Source organism: Miscanthus floridulus, chromosome 9 (assembly GCF_019320115.1).
Source record: "Miscanthus floridulus cultivar M001 chromosome 9, ASM1932011v1, whole genome shotgun sequence".
NCBI lineage: Eukaryota > Viridiplantae > Streptophyta > Magnoliopsida > Poales > Poaceae > Miscanthus > Miscanthus floridulus.
Window position 1 is genome coordinate 49021782 of NC_089588.1, and position 19630 is coordinate 49041411.

Sequence of the window (19630 nt, forward strand, 5' to 3'; positions counted from 1 at the left end):
TGGCCTTTCCTAATTAACTTCGTGAATGTGAAAACAGTCTCTATTCGGTTGGCTATAGCCGTCTTGTTTAATCTATCTATATATATGATAGATGCTGAGCTTTTTGAGGTAACCTGCATAGATAGGTCTCTGTTCGATCAATTTATAGGGACGGTTGGTATCACCAGTCACCTCTACTGATAAATTTATAGGGGCAGCTGGTCTAGTGGGACCTGAGCATGCCCACTGTAGAGACGGATAAAAGGGGGCGTTGCTACATATCCTTCTTGTAGTAAGTGGAACATAACTGCCCCTGGGCTACCGAACTCAGACTCACATGGACGCGGAACCAAACTGAAATTGGACTCACGCAAGGACCCAACACGGACTCATGCCACGCGTTGAAATTGGACTCACGCGTGGACACAAGACACAGACTAATTTAAGCTTTAATCAAACGCCGCCGCCCTACTCGGCCGTCGCACCATGCAGCTCGGCCGTTGCGGAGGCCACCGCCCCGCTTGTCCGTGACGTGCAGCTTGACCGTCGTGTGTGCAGATCGGCCGTCGCCGCACCGCTCGGCCACCGTGCAACTAACCCGTCGCGCGTGAAGCTCGGCCGTCACGGACGATGCTGCACCGGTCACCCGTCGCAGCATGCAGCTCGGCCGTTGCGGACGCCGCCGCCCCGCTCACCGTCGCGTGTGCACCTGTCCCGTCACGGACGACGCCCGCTTGCCCGTTGCGCGCCGCATCTCCTGCACACCGCGGGTGCCTGTTCATCGGCCATGGAGGATGGCACGTTCCAGGCTCTTCACGATCAGGATGCGGAAGTCGCCGCGATCCAAGAAAAAGCTGACGGCGGCCCATTCTTGAACTCGAATAGCCAAATCTCCAACTCTGATGGCTGCGAGCCTGCGACAATTCCAAATAAATGCCACCGTCTCCAATGGGAGCAAGGCCGCCCACAAAGATCTCGAGAAAATGACTCAATGAAAAATAAAAGAAAAGGAAATATTAGGAGACAAGGAAATAAAAATAGAAAAAAATATTAAAGACGAGTTTTAGAAATTTTGGTGCAGCAGTGCTCTCCTATATGTTGAAAAATGATTTTAGGAGAGCCGTCGATTTTCCTTGCCGAGTCTGTCACCGTTCGTGCGTCACCCTCGTTCTGGTTCCGTTTTTACTGTCCGTTCGAAATCGATCCAACAAGACAAATGAATATCGAATACAATACAATTGAATACCGAATCAAATAGAACACCAACCAAACCATATATATAAAAGCATCAGCATCTCACGCTGATGCCACTCATCAAACATCACTTATTTGACTTGAAACAGGATATATCGGAAATATCGGACCAAATTAAAAAAATTCAAATTATTTTGAAAAAAATCGTAGAATTTGACTTGAAACTATTCGTAAGCTACTAAACATCACTTATTCATAGATAAAAACAAGAATAAAACACTATTAGTGCAGGATCTTGACCGGCTAAATTTGAGTCGTCTGCTTGGGAGCTAGAAAAATAGTAAAAATTTGGCTGATATCCAATTTTATCGGACCCCATGAACAGAAAGGAAATTTCGAAAAAATCGGTGCATTTAGGCCTATCAAGAAAACCCTCCGTGTGCTGCTGCCGAGCTCACCAGCAACGTAGAACACGGGTCTCCAAGGTTGGCGAACCTGCCGGTCCCAGCCACTCCGTACAGTGGCCACAGCGACAGAGGGGACCCTCCTGGGCCGGCCTCGCTTCGCTACGCGGACGGCGGCGCGAAAGGCGAAGAGATGGCAGGCGGCAGGCAACTCAGAAGTTTAGAAGGCTCGACACACAAGCAAATAAATCGCTATTTTTGTCCGGCCGCTGGGGCCTGGGGTAAGTCTCATGGCACTTTACACATAGGCTCTCAAACTTTCTATAAACTAGACTATATTCCTCAAAGATTAATTGTGTGCCATTGACTTCGGCTTTAACAAAAACTGTTGTCATAGTTACTTCGAAGAGATAATTAAATAAGCCTTTGGCTGACGCCACAGTCAAAATTAAATAGGTTCGTAGCAAATGTGTAGAGTTGACTGCAATAGGAAAATAATGATGTAAATATAAAACTCCAAGACTTTGCAGAGAAAATAATGCATTCATGTTGTCTGACCTTTTATCCCGTTGAAACACACGGACACTTTTGCTAGTTTATATTAATTAGCGTGGCAAGATTTGTATGTGGGTTCTACATCAAAAGCTGCATCCTATAAGTAAAGTCTCATGTTCACAACTTAAAATTTTATCAAAAATTGACTAAAAATTTCTTGAAAATTATTCGAAGTGACATGATGCACTGTGCCACTTTGCACGACAAGAACAACATATAGGCTCCAAATAAAAAACCGGAGGCTAGAACTAAAAGTTTGCTTTCACACCTTAAGATTTAGCCAGAATGTTTGAATTTCCTGTAAATGATTTAATGTAATAAGAAGCTACATTGTGTCAGTTAGCACCTGCAGTTGAACACGTGGGTTCCATGCACAACAAATTAAATTAATTTACTGGATGCAGCGTTTAGTACGCTCAGCCAATTTTTTTTTTTTTTAGGAAAAAATGAGGAGCACATGCGCCCCAGTACTTTATTAACCCAGAAAAGATTACAAGAGAGTTAGCTGGAGGCTAACCGGCTAGAAAAGAAGACCCACCGATGTACAAAAGAGGACGGAGGACACACCTACTAAGCTAAAAACAAGGCTTGGCAGCCACCAGAACAAAAACAAAAGCTGTTACAAAAAATTGAGCCAATTCATAATCACGGGATGGAGGAAAATTGGGAGTCCACTCAAATGAAGCTTAACTTCACTTGTGAATATAGCTTTCAAAGCCTCCACAGATGATGCTTTGTTGTTAAAAACATAATCATTGCGCTCTTTACCAATACTCCATTATATGGAAAACCCAACAACAAGATATGGTTGAACCCATTCAAACCAAAAATATAAACACAATCCAACTCTTTCCAACCTAATTTAGTATTAAACCCTACCCAACCTAACTCATTAAACACATAAACCCATTCCCACCTATTCAATATGTATCTACTTGAATTAAAAACCAAACCATTAAACACATTTCAATATATTACCCTACCCGTAGTATCCAACTCTGCACGTTTAGGGCATTCCCAATGCCAGAAACCACACATAGTTTGTATATCAATTAATTTATATAGACACTACACTTAGGAATTATATTCCTAACGAATAGTTTCTATAATTTTTTTTTGTCCAATCACATGTGTTCTCTCTCCATGGCCACCTATCGCATCTCGTCATGTCTTCGTTCCTCTCTATAGACATGGTTTCTTATGCAAGAAACCATTTCCATATCTCCCTTTTTTAACTACAGTGCCACATCGTCTTTTTCTTAGTTGTCATCCTAATTAATGATCATAGAAACTATCTAGTTTCTTGGTTGGGAGTGCCTTTAATTAAATCATCAAACTCATGCAATGCGGTTGAGCATTATTGGTTACCCAGACAGCTGGCCTAAAATTAAGCCAATCAATATTGATTCTATGGGTTTAATGAGGAGCTCGTGTGACATTTTCCTCCGTCTTTAATTAAATACAACAGAAATCTATGTATTTCTGGACAATGAATGGAAACTAGTTCCATGACAAATGACACCTCCAATTAGAGTTAACTTATACTAGCTTATATTTTGCCACATCACTTAACAGGTAGCACATTCGATTAGATAGCTTCTCCACTACAACACTTACACCATATCGTGGGACCCGTTTCTTTCTTTTTTCCACCACCCTCTTCCTGCTGTCACGCTGGGTTGCCCCTGCCCCTGCACCCGCTCTCTTAGGGTGTGTTTGATTGCAGGGGCGAAGTGGGATGGGATAAGATGGACCCGGGACGAGCTGTGTTTGGTTTGGAGGCCAGCAGAGCCGAGGACAACCCACATGGGAATATACACGTCAGATGCGGGGCATCCCCGTCTCCAGAAATTTCACAGAAGGGGACGCCCCAGGTGGGACGAGCTGCTGGCTAGCGACTGCGAGGAAGAAGAGGAGGTGACGCCGGGCTCGAACGGGGTCGCGAGCAAGGGCTTCGGTCGTGGCCGTGGGCGAGGCTCCAATCGCCGGCGAGGGTTCCGGTCCGGTTGCGGCGGCGCGAGGGCTCCTATTGTGGTGGCGCAAGGGGCTACGCGTGGCGGCAGCGCGAGAGCTCCGGTCCGGTTGTGGGCAGCGGTGTGAGGGCGCGCAGGGCGAGCGCGCGGGTGCGGGAGGAGCGAGGTGGGTGCTGAGGCCGGGCAAGACGGGGGCGAGACGGGCGGGCGGCAGCCTCTGGTGGACGGGGGTGGATGGAGGCGAGGCTACGGCGTCCGGCGGCCGGGAGAGCGTGGGCGAGTGGGCGGCCAGGAGAGGGCAGAGCCACGGACGCAACCTCAGAGTGCGGCCGGAAATTCCGATCAGGGAGGAAGAAAAGAAACCACAGGAAAAAAAACTGACAAAAGGACCCCACCTGTTAATGAGTGATCCCACTTTTGATGCCCTCAGACCAAACAGAAAATGGGTTGGTCCCATCTCTCTTCAACCAAAGAAACTGAAGTCGTCCCATCCTTAAAAACAAGAGACACGACCGTGCTACTCCACCTGGTTCCCGACCAAAGGCTACCTTAGGCAATCGCCAAGCCAGCTCTTCCGCTACCACCGACGCTGCTGCGGTTCACTGTGGCCGCAACACCCGTTCCGCTGGGGCCGCCGCTGCTGTCATCATCGTCCGTGCTCCGTAGTGCGCCACTGTTGTTCGTGCTCCGTAGTGGGCTGCAGTAGATACACACGCCCAGGCGCCGCCCACGATCCACACTAGGCCACCGCAGCTACCCTTGCTCGACATCGGGCAACCGTCCACTTAAAGAGACTTGAAACGTCTCTACACACTACCCTACAATGGACTATCATCAGGCACAACCAAAGCGGCAGTGATAAGGGGCTCGTCACTTCTGGTTTTAGAACTAACAGTGATAAGGTTTTCAGAAAGCTCAAAAATAACATGAAAAAATAGCAAAACTTTTTTAATATTAGGAGAGACCCCACCAGCTAGCCACACACTCACTTGATTTTTTTTTAATTTTAATACAAATCACTAGATTTTTTACGCAATTTGCGGCCGGCAGCGCTCAAACCCACGACCTCAAACTTTGCGCGTTCGTCCTCTAACCACTCGACCTGTAATACATTTGTGTCTATTTGGGATATTCATCCTCCTCATTCTATCTTCATCCTATTTTAAAATAAATATTTGGGACCCTAAATGAATTCAAATAAAAATATTGTCAACCAAAAAGTTCTATAGCTTTTTGACATCTACAGCTTTTGTTTTGGTCATTTCTCCATCTGAGGTCGTTTGAAAATTTTGAATTTCAAATCTGAGAAAATTCGTCCATAATTTTCCTTGGATAAATAATTTTAAATGAAAAAGTTATCAACTATAAAGTTGCATAACTTTTTGAGATCTACAACTCTTGTTTTGGTCATTTCTCCATCCGAGATTGTTTGAAAAATTCGAATTTTAAATTTAAAAAATAAAACATAATTTTTGTTAGATAGATGATTTCAAATGAAAAAGTTGTCAACTATAAAGTTACATAAATTTTTGAGATTTACAACTTTTATTTTGGGGGATTCTCCATTCGAGATACTTATATACCACTACACACTCACTTATGACTATGGAACATATGGCTTTAGTTGGTATGAACTTCTTTGAAATCTTGCGAATCAAATAGAGTGACATCATAAAGACTTCAAATAAAAAAGTTGTCAACTATAAAGTTATATAACTTTTCGAGATCTACAACTTTTGTTTTGGTCGCTTCTCCATCCGAGATCCTTAACTATCACTACACACTCACATATGACTATGGAGCATATGGACTCATTTGGTATTAACTCTACAAAATCTTGTGGTGTATATTTGGACATCCCAACGATATCAAATTAAAAAGTTTGACTTATAAAGTTGTAGATCTCGTCGAGTACTACAACTTTGATATAAAGTTCGTCTTCATCGAACATCATATGAAAAGTTATAATTTTTTTTTGCAACATATCACTGCCGATTCAAGCCACGAACCGGCAATTACAGTATGCGTGTCGGTTTTAGTCAAAAACCAGTAATGTTGACCTATATTACTGCCGGTTCTTGGCTAAAACTGGTAATTATATGAACCGGCAGCGAAGACCAGAAAATCAGTGTCGGTTGGACCTATCACTGTCAGTTTTAGCTAAAAAACAGCAATGATATGCCGAGAGATACTATCACTGCTGGTTTCTTAAAAACCGGCAGTGATGAAGCTGACAGTAAATGTCAGATCTGTAGTAGTGATATAGTGGCACCGCATCTTCTTGTGCTCCCATGATGCCTAGTATCGGAGGTTTTTGGTAACTCTACCGAGCCTCCTAGTTCGTCTTTGAGCTGACGCTCTGGTGCATCGTTACGGTGTTACACCAGGGTTTCTGGTGGCTTGCCAATGACCAGATCGAAGCCTTTGGTTGGCACTGTTCCTATTATCTGGTGCTCACCGGAGGATTCGTGTTCTTTTCGCAACAGTGCACAATGAGCTTTTTCTCTTTGTGTCTCGTCTAAGTTTTTTCTCCTTGATGTGTCTTCTAAGGTCTTCATGTCATCCCCTAATCCTTGAGGTGCTGATCACTTGATCTTCAAGTTGCCTTTTGTCTAAGATTTCCTTGTATTCATTGAACTAAATGCCTTGTATACTAGCAAAACATGTTAGTGCAAAAGATCAGGTTGTCACTCAATCACCAAAATCACATATGGCCCAAGCTAGGTGCCATTTTCCTTACAATATCCCTTTTTGGTGATTGCTGATAGCACAACCAAGCAAGCAAATAGTGAATACCAAATTGAAATCTAGCTATTTGCTTGGATGCAATGCAAGAGCAAGATCATATGATGCTAATTGAAAATATGCATGATACAAATTCTAGGGTACTTCCCTTGCTCTTAAACATTTTAATTGTCCCCTTTGTGTAGTGTTATGGCCATATTCTCCCCTTAGTCCATAATCTATTTCTCCCTTCCTAGAACCTCAAGTCCCCTACACCACATGTAATCACCACAAAAATATCATAAATTTTTATTTTGGTCATTCTGATATTTGTTGTTTGACATGCTTGCTTTGTTCCACAATTTCCCCCCTTTAAAGTCAATTAAACACCAAAAAGGAAAATATTAGTAGCACAAAGAATGGTCAATTATTGTGATCCTTTGGATTGGAATATAATTGATCACAATAATTGACTCACACATTATATAGACTAAGCTTCGATCCCCCTAAGTGTATGCACACATATGGTGGAATTCAAAACATATACATATCTTGGCAACGAAGCACAAAGGGAATTTAATCTATTTAATGTATGGAGATAGTGCAAATGAAAATACTAATTGAAAACATCAAATTGATACCGTATTGAAGATTGATACCATTTGAATGCTACCATATTTAGTCCATGCTTTTCACCGGGGACATCATTTTCCTTGTGATGAGACCACATGATAAGCTTCAGATAGTGTTAGTCTCAGAGATAACAAACTATGGAGTAGGAGACATGCACTGGACCTTTTAGGTCAAATTACAACTTAATATGATACCAATTGGAATTTGATACCACTTGAAGGTGATAATCAGGAGAAGCACCCTCTAATTTGGACTTTGGCACAAAAGATATTAAAAGAAATGCATGTGCCAAAAACGTAAACTAACAAAGCATGTAGACTACTCAAATATAAGAATTAAGATCAATCTACCATATGGAACATCTAGTAAATGCACAACCAAATTGGAATATGCACGTGCAGACCTAGACAAGAATAGGAACTAGATGCTAATTGTAATTGCATGAAATTAATTCTAGTTACATAACATGGGTGGGAATTTAGGTCCATAGTCCCAACTAACCTACTTGGCAATAACTTTGTCCAATATGGTGTACCCATGATATACACCCCAAGTTTGCCAAGTGTACAACTTTCCCGAAGTCTGGTGGACTTCTCACTTCTCCTTTGGCACCCAAATTGAGTTGGTCCACTGTTGGATTGCTTGTTGACCATTAGAGCCACTACCTTTTGATCCTTCCACTAGAGCAAATATGGTGTGGTGGAATTCCTGTCAACCATGTTGGTGTAGGTGTTGAAGAGCTTGCTTCTATTGTTTTTCTCTTTATTATTTTCTCCACCTTTCACCTTGCACTAGTATCACTTGTGCCCTTCCTGGTGACATGAGTACCAAACCACGGTTGCTCCCTCACTAAGTTTCTTCACTCGCTTGACGGCGGTATCTGATGAGGTTAGGCTTGCACTGTCTTGCCTTTCAAAGCAATAAAGTCCTTGGTGAGGTAGTCCACTCTTTTTGCTTGAGGACTTGAGTCTCCATTGCAACTTTATCGGTGCATGAAACTACTACAATGCGCCCAACACACAACTTGTTGCACGGGGGTGAGTCTAATTCAATTAAACCTATGCAAGAAGTAGAAGCATCTTTCAATTATATCAAATAGTGAGAATCTTTAGATCCTTTTTGGGGTACGTGCACAAGCTTCTAGGATTTTTTAAAAAATTTGTTAGCTATGTCAACATTGTAATCGACTACTACAGACATAATTTTGCGAGGTGGTGTGCTTTTATTACCCGAGGTGGTCACAAAATCCAACCGCCTCATAAAATGCCAGGGGATTAACCGAGGCGGTCCTTTTATTTATGGTGGCGGTCAGAAAATGCCCGCCTCCATGAAAATGGATTTACGGAGGCGGTCGTTTTATGACAACCATGTCCAAAAATGAGCTATTTTCCGAGGTGGTCGTCTTAAGGAGCTCGCCTCCCTAAATCCATTTTCGGAGGTGGGCACCCTATAAGGCCCGCCTCCAAAAATAATGGCCCAGCCACGAGCCCAGGCAAAGCCCATTCTACCGAGCTCATATATAAGCCAGAGTTGGGGTTTATTCTCAGTTCATTCCTCTCCCTCTCCTTCCTCCCTCCCACAGCCGAGGCACCACTCCCTCCCCCTCTCCTCCATAGGCGGCGATGCCTCCCTCTCCTCTCCTGGCGGTGGCACCCCTCCCTCTCCTCTCCCTTTCCCCCACAGGCGGTGGTGCCCCTCCCTCTCCCTCTCCTCCACAGGTGGCGACCATCTCTCTCTCTCTCTCTCTCTCTCGGTTGGTCTCTCTCTCACCACCTCTCTCCTCCCTTTGTCTCACCTACGGCTGTAGGGCTCCACCGGTGGCCGTAGTGCCAGGCTCCCTCCGGTCTGGTGTGCGGCGGCGAGTGGCCCGCGTGCGGTGGCGGCGCGCAGCTCTCCACCAGATCTAGCGTGGCTCTCCACCACCTCCACCAGAGGGCCGCCGTGCCCTCACAACCACCACCTTCAGATCCGGTGGACGCGCCCTCCACCACCCCCAGATCCGGCGGCCCATGCAATAGATGGAGCCACGACAGCGAGTCTAGGGCCCTTGCGGCGGCGGTGAGTCCGGGGCCCTTGTGGTGGTGGCGATGGTGGTTGCGCCATGGAGGTGAGGAAGGCGGTGGCATGTCTAGGGCTCGAGCGGATCGACGGTGGCGGCGCGAGGCCTAGATCCAGCCTCATTTTGGGCTGGGGGCTTTTTTCTTTTTTTATTTGATTTACCATGGCAGGCATTTGAACCGCCTCGAGAAAGAATGAGTTACCGAGGCCTTTAAACCAAGGCGGTTGCGATGCCCGCCTCGATAACCAATTTATTCCACCTCAAAAAATAATTCTGTAGTAGTGATTGTCAAGCATATCAAATTTGCTTGGCGATCTCATCATAGATTTTGTTTGAGCTAGCTAACTTTTATTTTTGTTCCTTAATTTTACTTTGTTGCTCATGTTTCTTGAAATTGTCAAGAAGATTAGCAAGATCATCATATGAGGGAAAAGAGTCTTCATTGCTACTTACATCGCTTTCGCTTTCAGTTTTACCTTTTGCCACAAGGCATATGTGTGAAGAGCTCGACGAAGACTTGTGGTCATGCTTCTTGTGCTTATTCTCCTCTTCACTTGAGGTGTCATCCCAAGTCTTGATAGTTTTGAGGGCTTGGCATTTTTCTCTTCTTCCCTTCTTGTTCGTGGGCTTGGGCCTATTTGAACAATCTTTCACAAAGTGTCTGATCTCACCACAACCAAAGCATCCTCTCTTCATTTGCCTTCTTTGGTCAGTCAACATGATGTCTTCAATTGTAATTGGCACGCACACCCTTAGACTGGATCTTGCGGATGATATTCTTCAGTCCTTGTAGGAGTTGCATTACTTATTCCATTTCATCATCTGACCAAGAGGTGGACGCTTGCTCTTGGTTATCATCTTTTTCATCATAATCATCCTCATCGTCTTCATCCTCCACACTTGAACTTGAGCTTGAGCTTGACTCAACTTGCTTGCCCTTCTTCTTCATCTTCTTATGCCCGTCACAAGTGAGAGCAATGCTTTGCTTGCTTGATGAACTCACTTCTTCTGGAGTCATCTTGTATCACATCACAAATGCCACAATCTTTTCAGGGTCATGGTGCCCAAGTTATTCTTGTTGTGGAGGATGGTGATGATGGATGCATATTTGTTCATTGGAAGCACCAAGATGATCATCCCACCACTTCCTCATCGCTCACCATGGTCAAACATATTGCATATAGCTCATTGAAAATTAGATTCCAAGTCTTTTACAAGCTCATTTGGCAACATAGCAAATGAGTTACAGGTTTATTTAACCAAGCAATATTTTTCTCCTAAAGGTTGCTAGACCAGTCGTGAAGGTCTTGGAATTTTAACCATATTTCATTAGCCTTGGTGAGTGTGAAAACTTGATTAAACACATCATTGCTTATTGATTCAAAGAAACAATTTCTAGCATGAGCGTTGAGGTGGATCTCCTGCTTATCAATAGAGGTGGGCTTATCGGACATCCTAAGAGGTTTCATCCCATCTCTAGTGACTCTCCAAACACCTAGATCAATCGCTTCTCGGTAGCAAGCCATTCTAGCATGCCGGTAGGAGAAGTTTTTGAACCATAGTGTGGGGGCCTAGCGTATCCATCCTACCCACTCAAAATAGCGTCTAGTTCAACGGCAGTTACTGAGCCATTCTTCTCTAATACCAACTGAAGGGACCATGATTCCTAGGACGAGAGGGAATTAGGCAACTTAAAAACTAATTAATTTGCCTCTAACACCACCTACTTATCAAAACCTATGCAAGATATCTATCTAGATATGCTAAGTGTTTGATACTCTACACATAAGATGGTGCAAGGCGTGTCAAAGAAACATGAGACTCGGCAAGTCCATTCACATACTTTTGTTGCAAAAACTTAAATGTAAATTCATCTTTGCACATTAATATGCAAGCTGTAAATTCCAGTTACAAAGTAGAAGATGAATTTTGTGACTAGTTTGCACCTCAACTTTTGCAACATACTCCCTCCATCATGAAATGGTAAGCGTATTTTGATCATGAAAAATTCAAATAAAATAGATTGCGACCGTCAATATCTCTTACTATAAATTGTCATTTGCTAAGTAATCAATATAATCTCATATGCACTTTGAATACAAATCCATTGATAAATGTTTCATGTTCTAAACTTGTAGATAATTTGAATAATTATTGTTCAACGTTTGTATAAGTTGACTTTTCCTATTTGAAATATGATTATCATTTCCGGAATGGAGGGAGTAGTACATAAGGTATCCCATTTAAACTTAATCATCTTTGAACTTACAATGATAGTAAAAAAAGAAGGAAATGTGTGTTTCTACAATTCAAACTCTTAATCTCAAGTTTCCAACCTAAAGCGTCCATACTGTCCTAGTATACAACACTTATGACTACATAACTGATGCTATTCTTTTAAATTTACATTTACAAATGTTATATTGCATATTTGACAATTGGCAGTATAGCGATCTCAAATGAAAAAAATGATAACTATAAAGTTGCAGATCTCGTCAAGTGCTGCAAAAAAAATGATAACTTTTGTTCATGTGTACCAACCGATCTATCACTAAGAGTTGTAGAAAAAAAAACAGAAGTGATAGACTATCGTTGTCGGTAATGATACTGATATACTCCCTCTATCCTAAAAAGAATGTCGCCTAGGGTTTTGTGTTTCTTAAGTTTGACTAGATTTGTAAAAACATATTAGCGGCATGTGTATCTCCAAATAAATATAGTATAAAAATATATTTAGTGATTAATGTGTTGTTACTTATTATGTATCATAAATATTAATAACTCTTGTATATATATTTAGTTAAATTTTAAAATATTTGACTTGTCAGAAAGTGAGAAAAACAGCCTTTGCTAGAGGGAGGTATATTTTTTTTGTAGCAGTGGTATCTAACTCAAATAAGCAGCAAACCAAGAATAGCTAAAAACAAAAACAGGCAATCAAGCGAAAAACTCGCAGAAAATAGTTAATTGGGAGAATGGAGAATAAATGTGCACCAAATCAGCCGCTATGGATTACGAAAGTGGCTGCATGCAGTTTCTGTCTCTCTAATTCACATGTCTCAAGGTATAAAATGTAGGAATGCAAGGCAGGTTGTCTGTGAACCCGCAAATAGGCTAACCTTTTCCGGGTTACTTGTAAACACACAAAAATGTATCCTATTTTTGGGTTCACGGACAATCCCCTTGCATCTCTAATAAAATGGGGATGGAGGACTGCACGCTGATCATTGATGTGGGATGGGAGCTCCTGTAGTGGGAGGAGAGGCCGGGTCACCAGGAGGAGTAGGTCACAAGACCTGATGGGAAGAGAGGAGCGATGGGGAAGCAGCCGCAGTAGGCAGTAGTGGGCACACAACGGTGACGGGCTGGCGGCCGAGGGTGGTCCCCGGGCAGTCAAGACGAATGTGGTTTCGGAGTCCCGACGATAAGTAGAGGCCTTTGTGGATGAGCTTTCTTTTCTGTGGACGAGCTTTGGTTTCAGTAAAATGCAATTTATTTGTGCTCCATAATTTTTCAGGCTCGAGGCAATACTAGACTGTGGTCTTGGACCAGTAAGGGCGATAGCATGTTTGAAGGGATCAAGAGGGTATGCATCTGAACTTGTCCTGCTGTTCATCTTGACGTTGTTTATGACTGCCAAGCATTCTTACGTGCAACTGCTACACATGTATTCCTGTTCTATTTCTCCGACGTCAAACACGTGTAACCGAGAACACGTTTATGAACTGAAAGTAAATGTTGCAGGATTGTGATCAGGCATCAGCATGGATTGGCAATTACTGAATTTGACCAAGAAGAACCCGGTGCCAGCGTGTGAAATTTCATATGAGTTGGAGGGCAACGTATATTATTGCATTGGAGTCTAACAGTGATAATGTATAACGCTTGATACAATATTAGAACTAGATGCATATTTATTTGTCAACACTTGTCAATGTTATTCCGCTGCTCGTTCCATCTTAGGGCTGAAGAAGTTGACGTATACATATATATTAAATAAAATAAACCATTAGTACGTGGGTGTTGATAGCAAAAACAGATTGGGAAGTTAGCATTTGAATTGAGAAATTGAATACAATAAAAAAGCGTCAAATTTGGGCTAGATACATGGCTTCTAGGAAAAACCGACCGAGGTAGGGATGAAAACGGTACAAAAATATCATGTACCGAACCGCATCGTTTTCTACATTTGATCCGATCGAATTCGTATTTTCAGATAAATTTGAATTCGGTTCGAAATACATAACACCAAATTCGAAATCGGAATAGAAACGGTTTAGACTTTTTTCGACCGTTTTCTACTTTTTCTACTTTTAATTCAGAATATCCGAATTCAAAATTCATTTTAAACCGAATTTGGCCCACTAGAAGTCTAGCCTTAGAAAAATTGTATCTTTTTCATACGATCTCAGGTGAAGATGATTTTTATATGAAAATTGTAGCTCTCGATGGGATCTACAACTTTCTAGTTTTTAGTTTTTTTTCATTTGAGGTCGTTAAGACGTTCAAAAAAATTAAACAAAATTTCAGCAGTGTTGCCTTAGAAAAATCATATCTTTCTTATATGGTGTCAAATGGAGATACTTTTTATATGAAAGTTGTAGGACTTGTTAATTGTTATGCACTTTTGTCATGCACTTGTTAGTTGTTATGCACTTGGTCCTACGGGTCAATATTCCGTATTGATATTTCGTATACCGAACGTGTTCAACATAATTCCGCTCGAATTAGTTTGTTTTTCGAAATTCTCGATATTCCATAAGTTCGTGTCCGTTTTCGTGTTCGGTTTTACCGCTTTCGTTTTCATTTTTATATTCAAATATAGAAGTAGAAAACGATTGAGGGGTTTTTCGACCATTTTCATCCGCAGACCCAGGACAGTTTGGGATTGTGCCCCAGCCCAAAACAGCAAAACCGGCCCAGACGGATTTCTCTAGGGTGCATGCGTGGGCAAGTAAAAACAGGCCTGAGCAGGTTTGGGCAATCCAAGTCGGTTTCAATCCTAATCCGATGCGAACTTTCCCAATCTTGTGAGAAACTTGCAAATCTCATATAGAATAAGTTTTCGTGCTGAGATAAGACCACCTTTGCTATATATATCATAGAATCATGACCAATTAATGTGAATCACACACAACCGATCAAAAAGTAATCTACTACTACCCATCTCCTACCTTTAGCTTAAAAATAGAATGTTGCAAACGTCATGCTGTAGACATAGTTTTGGTAGGGTTGAGATGGACAACTAGAAGTGGTGATTTGTCTTTTCTAAAACTTTATCGATATAAGTATCAGAATTGAACTAACAGTCCAGCTAAGACTTCACCGCTCTAACTAGTTTCACAAGCACCTTAAAAAGATCCTACACAAGGTATATACTAAGGTGTTGAGCTAGTGAGAGCTCATCTACACAATTCTAGTAAGCAAGGTCACATAAACTTATGCAACTAGAACTCAAGCTAGCGCACAGGACCTCCTACACATACTAGTGAGCAAAATGTAACCACTACAACTAGCTACACTTGTGAGCTCGAAACAAGATGACTACTTAGCTACACAAGCTAACAAGAGCAAAAACATTAGCACAAGTTACGAACAAGTAAATAAGCTAGTGTAAGGGATGTAAACTGATCGGGAGACAATAGATGACATGGTGATTTTTATCCTGAGGTTTGGTAGTAGCTTCCCAACCACTTAATCCCTGTTGAGGCTGATCCTATCCGATCACTACTTCACAAGCCTAGCACACAACAGCGCGGGCACCCAATTGCATAGCAACAACAACAACTTGGGCACTAGGGTGAAACTAGCCGATCACCAAGGACTTCTTCACACATCCTTCTACTAGAGCTGCTCATGGCCAAACTCTTGCGGGGACGAGCACAAGAGCCCTATACAAATTTCTCTCTTTAGAGCACCACACACCTTCCTACATGCTTCAACAGAGCCTCTTGCCACCAACTCATCTAGGAGGTGGCGCCTACAAGAGTAACAAGCACCACCGAGTTATAACACGATCACCTAGTGCCACAATTTGCAATCCCTCAAATGCACTGCACTAGAATCATTCACTGTCACCACGGATACAAAATCAACCAAGTGTATGTGAGAGGAGGCATAAAATTAAGCACAACATGTGTACACTAAGTCCCCAAGGTGGTCAACCCTTCAAATGGCCGGCCACACCTCTATATATCGAGGAGGGAGGCCAAACTACCCGTTATGTGGGCTGATCCAATGCTCAGCTTCCTGGTGATAAGACCAGCCCCAGTGGTCCGCTTGCAAGGCGTCCAACGGTAGAAACCCCATGGGCCAAAGACCCCACGGTTAGACTGCCCTAGCCAACAGAGCCGACCAATGGTAGTCCCGTCTCTCCTTTCGTCCGGTGGTCTTCCGGTGCAGACTACCGGACAAACTTGGTGGTACCCCAAACCTTTCAGTTTGGCCACTCGAGAGGAACACTCCCACACTAGAAAAGTCCGGTCCTTCTACACTAGAGAATGCCATGAAGTTTGAACTGCACAGGGGTTTCTCGCGTGCACCTCAAGCCTAGCGGTCACACCGGCGCCCTCGCGCGCTCAGAGATCGCCTCATGCCTAGTGGGCCCTTTGTAACACCATAGAAGAAAACAACGACAAACACCTTCTGGACCACTCTACACTTCAACAGGAACATAGATAAAAGAGCATGGAAGCATTGTCGATCATATAAATTATACGACAAAATGAGACTTTACTGATAGCAAAATGGTAAACAAATTCAGACATTAACCATAATAAAAATTACAACACTCATGCTTATTTGTGGTGTATATTAATAAGTGTACACTTGTGTTGCTACTCCCATCCCGCCAAACATCCTTGAAACTATCTATCTGAGATGGGCAAAACAAGGGTATGAGGTTTCTGGAAAATTACCTTAGCAAGCAAACTGCTTTAACAATGTTATTCAAATCATAGTGATTAAGCCACAATTTTAAATAGCTAGGTAATGCAAACATAAAAACTTCAACACCAAATACTTCATAAGTTTATTTTCATAATGCAAATGCCAATGGTCCAAGCAATGCACGACTTCTCTTCTACCATAACGTTCCAAGGAGAGGGAGTGAGGGCTGCAACCACATTGCTCATTTCAGCGTGTGTTGCTATACCGGTACTTACCGCACCAATCTGGCTACAGTTTCTTCAAATGAATATCAATGGGAAGAGTGCAAATGCAAATGTTGTAATGTATGCACTTCATATACTTCATAATTCAATAGTAGTACCACAAGATATGAAATCGTATACTTCAAAGTAAATCAATAGCTTCAAACTTCAGATATGGCTTGTGTGTGAGGTACTGGAAATTTAGTGTGGCAACTCAAACAACAAAGCTAAAGCCTGTGGACCACATCGTGACATTTACTTGCCTTCACCGAAGTTTTAAAGGGTCAGCTAAGCACGATCCGAAGGTGCACCACCTAACCACAAGCAACCCTTAGTACCAACACCATCATACAACTAATAAAAACATCATATAACACACTAGAACGCCGCAAACCCGCCGTTCAAGCATCCACCGTTGCGCTACCGTTCGTGACAGCAACACTGTCTCTTCTCTTTTTCATAGACTTTTAACCATATATCCTAAAGATCTCAAACTTTATCATGTGATAAAAAAACTCCATTATCTACAAATTTCGTATAACAAGATTCGGCATAAGAGATCTCCAAGATGGCATAAACAATCTCTGAACATAACTGAACTTTTCTGACTACCAAAACAGGACAACAAACTTATAAAATTCATAACTGGAGATATACTTACACAAAAAATATGTCCTTTAACAATTTGGAAAGATTATGAAAAACCCTACTGTTAAACATAGTATAAACCAAATATGGAAATGTAACTAAATATGGAGAGACTTGACCGGCTAAGGATATAGATTGTTGTATAAGTCTAGGACTCTTGTTGTAAATCTTTTCCTTCCTAGAATATCTCCTAGCCGGTCAAGATTTGCGCCATATATATATGTATCGCACCATGTTGTGCGTTTCAATTAATCAACACGCAACCGCTGAGATCTCCAAGTTTGGAGGCCGGCGTTCCACCACAATATCCACCGCACCTCTGATTTTTACATGGTAATCAGAGCCTAGGCGATTCAAGCTTCAAGATCTCCATGGCGTCCTCAAGCTCGACGTCCAACCCTCTTCTCGGCGTTCAAGTCACCGAGAAGCTCACCCGCCAGAACCATGCAATGTGGTCGGCGCAGGTTCTCGCGACCTTACGAGGCGCGAGGCTGGAGCGCTATGTCAACGGTAAAGCCGTTGCTCCAGCTGCAGAGGTTGAAGAAAAGAAGGCCGACGGCAAGACCATCATGGCCTCCAACCCAGCCTATGAGGAGTGGTTTGCCGCGGATCAGCAAGTCCTCGGTTTTCTGCTCAGCTCCCTGTCCAGGGACATCTTGGCGCAAGTCGCCATCTCAAGGACTTCTGCTGAAGCATGGAAGGCGATCAGCGATATGTTCGCGTCGCACACGCGTGCTCGTACCACCAATGTACGTCTCGCTCTCGCCACGACAAAGAAGGAGAACATGACCATAGCCCAGTACTACGGCAAGATGAAGGGACTTGCAGATGAGATGGCTGCAGCAGGAAAGCCTCTTGATGATGAAGAGTTGGTGATGTATATTTGCAATGGTCTAGATCTAGAATTCAATCCTTTAGTTTCTGCTCTTGTAACTAGGATTGAACCTGTTACCCCTGCTGAACTGTACTCACAATTACTAAGTTTTGAGACTAGATTAGAACTACAGCTTGGCACAGGATCTTCATCAGCCAACACCGCAGGGAGAGGCGGCCGTGGCGGGAACCAGCAGATGCGTGGTTCTGGCCGTGGCGGTCGTGGGCGATCAAGCTTTGGCCGAGGCTCTAGTGGGCGCGGTTCTGGTGGGCGTGGACAGCAGCAACAGTCACGCCACAACCAGCAGAACCAGCCACGCAGGAATTTTCCCACCGGACCTACTGCAACCTATGACAGCAATGGGCGCCCCATTTGCCAAGTGTGCTTCAAGACAGGACATACGGCGCTTGAATGCTGGCACCGTTTTGATGAGAATTATGTTCCAGAGGAACGACATGTTGCTGCTGCTATGAGCCTCTATTCCATGGATCAAAACTGGTACATGGACACTGGTGCTACGGACAACATAACTAGTGATCTTGAGAAGCTCGCCGTTCGTGACAAGTACAACGGAGGCGATCAGATTCACACCGCAAGCGGTGCAGGTATGGAAATTAAACATATTGGTCATTCAATAGTTCATACCCCAACTCGTGATTTACATCTAAATAATATTCTTCACGTTCCAAAAGCTGCTAAAAATCTTGTTTCCGTTCATCGTCTTACTAAAGATAATTCCACTTTCCTTGAATTTCACCCTGATTATTTTTTGATCAAGGATCAGGTCACGAAGAACACCATACTTAGAGGATCATGCCGTAGGGGCCTATATCCTCTTCCTCCTTCGTCCACCACAAAGCAAGCTTTTGGAGTTGTCAAGCCATCTTTTGAAAGGTGGCATAGTCGTTTGGGTCATGCATCTGCTCCCATTGTCTCTAAAGTTATTAGTATGAATAATCTCCCTTGTTTAGGTGAATCAAATAAAGAATCTGTGTGTGATGCTTGCCAAAAGGCAAAGAGTCATCAGCTTCCTTATCCAAAATCTCATAGTGTTTCGAGTCAACCTTTGCAGCTTATTTTCTCAGATGTCTGGGGACCTTCGCCCTTTTGTGTTGGAAGAAACAAATACTATGTTAGTTTTATTGATGACTATAGCAAATTTGTGTGGCTCTATCCTCTTAAGCACAAATCTGAAGTTTTTTAGAAATTTCATGAATTTCAAAATCTTGTTGAGAGGCTTTTTAATCGCAAGATTATATCTATGCAGACTGATTGGGGAGGAGAATATCAAAAACTTCACTCCTTTTTTGAGCGCATTGGCATCTCTCATCTTGTTTCATGTCCTCACGCTCACCAACAAAACGGGGCTGCCGAACGAAAGCATCGGCATATTGTTGAAGTTGGCCTAGCTTTATTAGCGCATGCATCTATGCCGC

The 19630-nt window shown here is 42.9% G+C and overlaps 1 protein-coding gene and 1 non-coding gene across 6 annotated transcripts in view; both read left to right on the forward strand.

Annotated features, from left to right (window-relative positions):
- Positions 1-13557, forward strand: part of LOC136483706 (uncharacterized) — a 96467-nt gene extending 82910 nt beyond the window's left edge. For 4 of the 5 annotated variants that reach the window (XM_066480844.1, XM_066480848.1, XM_066480845.1 and 1 more), the window contains 2 exons: positions 13039-13107; positions 13266-13557. In XM_066480844.1, coding sequence (XP_066336941.1) covers positions 13039-13107; positions 13266-13338 — 142 coding nt within the window. In that variant the 3' untranslated portion in view covers positions 13339-13557. Of the gene's footprint in view, positions 1-13038; positions 13108-13265 lie in introns of those variants that run through there. The other variant, XR_010765584.1, reaches the window with a different exon arrangement.
- A 4614-nt stretch (positions 13558-18171) lies between these two features.
- LOC136484581 (small nucleolar RNA Z247) lies at positions 18172-18310 on the forward strand. Its single transcript, XR_010766092.1, has one exon. It is a non-coding gene; the product is annotated as a small nucleolar RNA Z247 (small nucleolar RNA).
- The last annotated feature ends 1320 nt before the right edge of the window (positions 18311-19630 follow it).